The 8099-nt window shown below is 52.0% G+C and overlaps 1 protein-coding gene across 2 annotated transcripts; it reads left to right on the forward strand.

The window, feature by feature from the left end:
* Positions 1-444: 444 nt before the first annotated feature.
* On the forward strand, positions 445-3198 carry LOC136528952 (cytochrome P450 734A4-like). Of its 2 annotated transcripts, XM_066521963.1 has the most exons (5): positions 445-885; positions 1024-1247; positions 1377-1627; positions 1737-2154; positions 2316-3198. In XM_066521963.1, the coding sequence occupies exons 1-5, from the start codon at positions 558-560 to the stop codon at positions 2814-2816; spliced, it is 1722 nt and encodes a 573-aa protein (XP_066378060.1). In that variant the 5' UTR covers positions 445-557; the 3' UTR covers positions 2817-3198. The 2 variants fall into 2 exon arrangements, with proteins under 2 accessions (XP_066378060.1, XP_066378059.1); XM_066521962.1 differs by having other exon boundaries at positions 1024-1627.
* The last annotated feature ends 4901 nt before the right edge of the window (positions 3199-8099 follow it).

Genomic DNA, 8099 nt, shown 5'->3' on the forward strand with positions numbered 1-8099 from the left:
AAACGGTCAGGTCCGGGCGTTCCCAACCAACTCACTAATTTCAAACCCCTTTATCATCATTACTCATTAGCAGGTCAAGACAATCATGAACTGCCATGACAAATCACACCACCAAGATGATGAGTAGGTTAGAGGAGGAAGACAACTTGTTCATGGCAGATCATCAGTCATCACCATCACCTGCGTACAGAAACTCCTGGCCCTGCCGCTGAGACGCCACGTCAGCCGGCTGACATGGTCAAGCGCATGCGGTGCAGGAAGAGGAAGGGGAAGGTGCCACTGCCCAGCAGGCCAGCAGGCTCAACTGCCCAAGCCCACATCGTTGACTCCTCTATCCTTTGGTGGGGCCCAGTAGTGCCGCCGGACGCCCTGCCGCCGCTGCTGCTGCTTGCTATATAAACGGCCTCCGCTTCCCGCCCTCCTCACCGGCTCGCTTCCAGACAGAACCGCTTTGCTCTGCTGTAGTGACCAGGACACGCACCGGCCGCGAAAACAGGCGCCGTGTTTCCTTCGTGTCTCGTCGTCTCGACAGGCAGGGAAGAGAAGGCGCGCGATCGATGGAGATGGAGGCGGAGGCGGAAGCGTTGGGACAGTGGTGGACGTGGAACGCCGCGGCGGTTGCCGCGGTGGTGGGGGCGTGTCTGCTGCTCCTCATGCACGTGGCGGCGCGGGTGGCGGACGCGCTCTGGTGGCGCCCGCGCCGGCTGGAGGCGCACTTCGCGCGGCAGGGCGTGCGCGGGCCGCCGTACCGCTTCCTCCTGGGCTGCGTCACGGAGATGGTGGCGCTCATGGCGGAGGCCGCCGCGAAGCCCATGTCGCCGCCGGACTCACACGACGCGCTCCCGCGGGTGCTCGCGTTCTACCACTACTGGAGGAAGATCTACGGTACGCATACGCATGCACCTAGATAGCTAGGCTACGTTCTTGTCGAACTCGTCGTCGTTGGTTCGCTTGTCCAGCTCTGGAGCTGAGTGATATACTAATGGCGGTGGTGGCTCCGGCGGCTTGTGGTGGCGCATGCAGGACCCATGTTCTTGATATGGTTCGGGCCGACGCCGCGGCTCACGGTGGCGGACCCGGAGCTGGTCCGCGAGGTCCTCCTGACACACGCCGACGCGTTCGACCGCTACGAGGCGCACCCCATCGTCCGGAAGCTCGAGGGACATGGCCTCATCAGCCTCCACGACGACAAGTGGGCGCTCCACCGCCGCGTCCTCACCCCGGCCTTCTACCCCGACAACCTCAACGTACGCGCACACCGCTCTGTCTCTCTATCTGTCTCTCTCAGTCGCTTTAATCTGATGATCGCTGTCGGCAATCAATGGTGGAGCGACACTGACACGTGCCCTGTCGATGGATCCCTTCCCTTTCCGCAGCGGCTGGCACCGCACGTCGGCAGGTCCGTGGCGGCGCTGGCGGAGCGGTGGCGCGCCATGGCCTCCGCCGCCCCCAGAGGCGAGGTGGAGCTGGACGTGGCGGAGTGGTACCAGGCTGTCGCCGAGGAGGCCATCGCTCGGGCCACGTTCGGCCGCAGCTACGACTCCGGCCGCGTCGTGTTCCGCATGCAGGCGCGCCTCATGGCCTTCGCGTCCGAGGCCTTCCGCAAGGTCTTCGTCCCGGGGTACAGGTTCGTTCAATTCGTCAAGCAGGCTCAATTCACTCAAGAGATGATTCTCTTCCTCTCCCTCTGCAAGTCATCGTGGACTGACTTGTTTTGATTCGCGCCTCCATCGCAGGTTCTTGCCGACCAAGAAGAACCGGCTGCAGTGGAGCCTGGACAGGGAGATCAGGCGGGGACTCGTCACGCTCATCGGCAACCGCAGCCTCGAGGCCGCGCATCAAGACGATGACGCCGCCGCCGAGCTGAACGACAAGGGAAGCAACGACGGCTTCCGGGACCTGCTGGGGTTCATGATTAATGCCAACGACAAGAAGACGAAGAAGGCGGCGCCGGCGATCCCCGTGGAGGACATGCTGGAGGAGTGCAAGACGTTCTTCTTCGCCGGCAAGCAGACGACCACCAACCTGCTCACCTGGGCCACCGTGCTGCTGGCCATGCACCCGGACTGGCAGGAGCGTGCTCGCCAGGAGGTCCTCGCAGTGTGCGGCGCCGACGAGCTCCCGTCCAAGGAGCACCTCCCCAAGCTCAAAACGGTACACACCAGCTGGCTCCCCGTTGCACATTTCTTTTCTTTCCAAACCAAACCACCAAACATCTGCAGTCCCTTTCCTTCCCAGGGGGACCTTTCGGTAACTCCGCTACGACAAAAAGTCTCACTTTGTTTGTTCCTCCCTCCCTCCCTGTTGTCTCTCAGCTGGGGATGATCCTGAACGAGACGCTCCGCCTGTACCCGCCGGCGGTGGCCACCATCCGCCGCGCGATGCGCGACGTGACGCTCGGCGGCGTGTCCGTGCCACGGGGCACCGAGCTGCTGATCCCGATCATGGCGATGCACCACGACGCCGCGCTCTGGGGCCCCGACGCCACGCAGTTCAACCCGGCCCGGTTCGCGCGCGGCGGCGCGTCCAAGGCGGCGTCGCACCCGCTGGCGTTCATCCCCTTCGGGCTCGGCCCGCGGATGTGCATCGGGCAGAACCTGGCGCTCCTGGAGGCGAAGCTCACGCTGGCGGTCGTGCTCCAGCGGTTCCAGCTCGCGCGGTCGCCCAGCTACGTGCACGCGCCCACGGTCCTCATGCTGCTCTACCCGCAGTACGGCGCGCCGGTGATCTTCCGGCCGGTGCAGGTCTCGTCGCGGCTATCCACTTCAGACGACGGAGCATCGACGACGGGGACGATGGGACCACGACCCTCCTGATGTACGTGATCGATGTCCATACGACGTACTACCACTAGTGAATAGTGTGATAGTAGGGAACACCACTAACAAAAAAAAAAAGCTTGTCCTGTCGTGGCATGGCGTGGCCGGTGGCGGGACGCCCGGACCCGGACCGGACCTACCTGCTTTCTGGGCCGCCGGCCGGCCGGTTAGTTACCGGAAATGCCCCCTTTGGTAGACTAGCATATCTCTGATATACCATCGTTTTGATACATCCACATTTTTTTTTACCTTACCAGCCGGCCATCCTCTGCAAAACTCAAATGACACAGCGACCTACTAGCTGGCATAAGGCCATTTTAAATAGAGAATTTCATGACGTTATTAAGATGAAACAATCATTCTTTACATAGTTTCGTTCTTTTATTTTATATATGTTTAATTTCACGACTCATCTACAGCTAACAACCGAGCCCAGAGAATGTTATCTTCACGAAACTCGCTTGTTTTATGTCTTCTTAAAAACTTGTCATGTCATAAAAAATGCTTTTGACCTATTAAATACAGATGAAACTTTAATTGTGATTGACCTAATTACCTCTCGCTAGCTATCATTATCTCCGAGCAATGTTGCCCACCACAGTCACGTGCTTCTTTTGCCCGGCGGACTTTGTTACATCCTTCCCCAGCACCCTAAATATTAATCCCACCGGACACATCGCCTAAGGCGAGGAAGAAGAGAGGGACAACAAGAAACATAAACCACCAAAGAATAAAAAAAAAACACAGCCTGTATGCAACAAAACTGGTCATTCGTCCCCAGCACAAAAACCTGAGTCGTAGGATTAAGCAAATTCAGTTTTCTTTATGAAAAATAATAATTGAGCAAGGTTTAATTAAAAAATTTGAGAAAGGGGACACGTGAAGTCACAAAGACTACAGAAAAAAAAACCCAATGTGCTCATTCTGCTAGAACCCCAGCCAACTTTGTTCATCTCTGTACAACACTGAATTGCATCAAATTTTTTTCTTAACGAACTCTGTTGCATGATCGTTTTGGTAAGCGACTTGTTTTATTACAGGTAGGCTATAACCAGATCCAATACGGACGGATACTACTGATCTCATATATTATTTTCATGTTTTCTCTCGGATTTAGAGCAAGGGCGGATCTAGGTTCAAAAGTTGTTGATGTCATCTTCACTAAACCATGAAAAACTTCACCTATGAACACTATTTTGCAAAGGTAAACACAAAATATCATTGTTGTCATGTGACAACAAAAATAAGCTGGCTCCGCCCCTGATTCAGACACATATAGTTGTCAAATGCAAATAGCCAAATACAGACGTGGATGATCTCAGTTACAAAAGCGGATAAAGGTGTGTCAGTCTGTCAGATATGGATGAGACTAATACAAATAATGTCGGTCATGAACATTTCTCTGGATATTGAGTAGAAACAATGGGCGTGTTTGGGACTGCGTATCCTGCGGCGGCGGCGAAAAGAATCCAATAATCACGCCAAACAGCCTGCGGTCACGATGATTGTTTCCACCGCACACGGCAGAGGAATCGCAAAAATGAACTGCACCGCGAGTTTCTTGTACCGCGGCTCGACCCTCGTGGTTCCTATACCGCACCGCGCGGTCCACGACCGCTGTCCCAAACATGCCCAATATCTATATATGACACGTACAGTAATCATTCAAGTGTTCCATGGTTCCAAATTGTAACAAATTATACTTAAGCAAAATAATACAATAGATAATACGTTAGTTGCCCAATAGCATTGGCATGGCATACCGAAGTCTATTGTCTTTTTAGTACATGATTCATGCGACATTGTAACGTATTATTACATAGATAGTCACACCAAAGAGTCAATTCACATTTGTATCTAGGTTCATATAACACTAAAAATCAAAACAACTCTATACTTGTTGTTAGGGAATATTTTTTATTATCACAAAGAAAATAAAAAGTAGAGAACTATTTCAGATATCTGAAAGTTACATCTGAATTAGTATTTGATTCTCTTTGATCGGATGATTGGTCAGAAAATACTAATACCATTACTAGTTACAGTAACAGGTACGTAATACTGACATGCATCAAGAGCAGGTAAAGTTGAGTCGTTGTAAATTTGTAACTGATGGTTGTACTCCGTATCACAAAAACAACGCATGCACTGATTCGTTTGTGCGTTTCCACCAGAGATTTGTACCGGAGCTGCGTTGCGTCCCAAACGGGACGCGCCGATGTGAAATGTCATGTTTTATGCTTGCACAAGCAAACAAACTCCGTTTTCTGTCACTTCATCTCCGCCGGGAAAAAGGCTGGAGGAGAGCTAGCTGGAGCGCAAGGACACGGGAAAGGACGCTACGTACGCCGGGGAGAGATTGGGGGCCTGGAATCCGGATCGATCGGCAGCGGCCTGACGCATGCATGCTGCCGTGACCGGTAAAATCCGCAGAGACCGGCCGCGGTCACGGACGGACCCGTGGCAGTACGTACGTCCAACACACCAGCCACTTCGAGTCGAGGGCAGCCGGCCCGGCCAGGCCAGCAGCGCTGCCGCGCACGGCAGGCAGCCTTTGTTCGATGGCGTAACGAGACGGCTCGGACGGGACGGGACGGGACGGGACAGGACGCGCAAGCGGCCAGGCAGGCGCGCGCGTCGGGGCACCGGTAGGCGACAATGACATGGGGTGGCCGACGCCGCCGGGCGGTCAGGTCCCGCGCGCGCGGTGCGGAGTCGCTAGCTGCAGATGGGCTAGGCTCGGGACGCGGCTCCCGCTGCGAGACACGCACCGGGTTCCCCTCCCTCCCTCCCTCCCTGGCGTGCCCGCGCAGACCGGACCGGGGGACCCCAGCCGCCCAGCGTGCCTGCCGGTGCCGCGGCATGTGTTCCGCATGCGGGGTGGTGGTGGCCTGGGCCCTGGCGTTGCCTGTGCGTGTGCGACGCTGCGCCCAGTTGATCGCTCAACATCATCGCTGGGACGGACGGCTGGCTTGCATCCGTCCTTGCGTCGTGCCTACGATCCATTATTAAATATACAAATTTCATACACATTGTTATTAACATCCTAGAGCTAACTTTTCAGTCTCACGAAGGTATTGGTATTGAGGATTTGTACCTAACTCAGACTCTCGGTCATGGTAGGCGCCTTTGACATGTACAATCTGGTCCAATATGAAGTTGCAAAGGTCGCCGACGAGCTCTAAGAATTGGTCATCCTTATATGGGTCTCTTTTCATTCATTTCTCTTCTCTCCACTACAAGAGAATAAGTTTTGGTTTAGTATTTCATACCATGTACGAAGTTTTCATACCATGGGTGAAGAGGTTCAAACTTACCCTTAAGGGGTGTCTCCTGTAGGCACCGGTGTTACTCATCATAGAACATGTATAGTATCCACGATGTACACTCCCAGGCTTCTGCTTGGGGCACTGTGTGTTTTGCATATAAAAATGTTAAGTAATGTTTTTGACAGCCATGTAACAGAGTACTGAAGGAGTAAGTTACACTTACCGCACATAATGTTTTTATAGCCAGCTTTTCCTTCCTTGCTGAATCATGCCTTCCGTGATGATTAGTGACATAGAACCTAAATGCCATGTTTAAATTATTTTAGCAAATACAACTTGTTAGAATCCAAAAGTGAACATTACAAGTATGTATACAAACATATAAGCTAATGAGGATTGTCGATATGTATATGTCTTGAGAATCGATATGAAGTCTTTGTATGTCACCGGGTCCCTATCTATTAAATCAAAGACCCATGCCATGCTCCTCCCGATATCGACGGCTATACAAATCCAGTGGTTGCTGCATGGATTTAATCATAGAACTAGATAAGCTCTTTTGCATCGAATAAAATATATCGAAGCTTTAAGTATAGAGTTGAACTTACTCGAAGTTGTATGGTAGCCATATAGTAGAGTGTTGTTGGAGATTTTTGAAAGCTAGGGCAATGTATGCCGCAACCTTAAGGGTCTCTTTCCTTAGTTTCGCCGTACGGATGCGCTCTTTTTCCCGAAGAGTCTTTGCAGCAGCTAGCTCTTTGACATCCAGTGTCCACTGTTTACGGTAATTAAAATTTGTTTGGGCTATAGCTTGAGGGTCTAGATACTCGGCTTTCACACTTAGCATTTGTTTGCCAATGTGCACTTGCATTCTACAAATCACGGTATGGGTTAGTTACAACAAAATTCAAAGATTACATTCATATCATATCGGGAGGACAAGGACTTATAGGCATCACGTGCGAATTAGATTCATCTCCATTTCTCCCAGGTGAAAGCATGTGTATATGTCATTGAAGTCAAAGATAATTTTCCCGGTTGGGCTTCCAAATGTGCCGGTGGGATAGCATGCTTGTATGAGATCTATGCTCGTTGGGAGAACACGCAAGTACCAATCATGAAACCTTCTTATTCCAAGTGGTAGGCGCTGGATGTCCTGGTTTGGTAGGAAGGGCTTGCCTCTTTCATATGTTTTTGGGCAATCCTTTGACCATTTGATAGCATCAACATTTGGATACTGCTTTGTAATTTGGTGGAGTTTGCTGGTGACGGCCTCCTCAGAACCCCGTGATAGGACTTTTTTAACTTGGTTCTCAGGCTTGAACTGGTCATGGGAAAACCACTTGGACACCGACGAGACGTCTTTGATCGAAACATAAACTGGCCTTATGGTGATTGGAAGCTTCTTTCGAAGTTTCCATTCAGGCACGTCCTCATCTTCTTGTGCATCACCTTCTTCAGGAGGCACTCATTGTTCATGTATTGGCTATGCTTGTTGAGAAGACTGTGGTATCTCATGATGCACTTGCTTGGTACGAGCTGGAGAAGGTTGTGGCATCTCATCAGGCACATGCTCGCTAGGAAGCGGAGAAGAATGTGGCATCTCAGGAATGTGGTGGTCATGAGACGGTGAAAATATCTCCCCAACCTCAATAACTTGCTCCAAATTTAGGAGTGAGGGAGGCGACGAAGAAGCAGTTAATATAATGTCCCGTTTGTGCTAGAGGATGAACTGTCCCATAACGTCTCCGAGTAACACCAGCCCCTCGGGAGTTGCGTAGTCTATCCTCCACTACATGAACTCAGACTTCACTGTATGCACCTCGACCCTAGTGTAGTCCGGCGGTATCTTATTATTGTGGTGTAAGCCACCGGGAGGATGTGCCACACCCGTTGCCACCTTCATAATAGTGTTCTGTAGGCCGCTGAGAAACACCAAGGTGCAACTAGTTGGTTCCCATATGCGATCGACGAGGGTTGTGGCTGCAGTGGAACCTTGGCTGCTAGGAAC

This window comes from Miscanthus floridulus, chromosome 19, assembly GCF_019320115.1.
Source record: "Miscanthus floridulus cultivar M001 chromosome 19, ASM1932011v1, whole genome shotgun sequence".
In the NCBI taxonomy this organism is placed as follows: Eukaryota; Viridiplantae; Streptophyta; class Magnoliopsida; order Poales; family Poaceae; genus Miscanthus; species Miscanthus floridulus.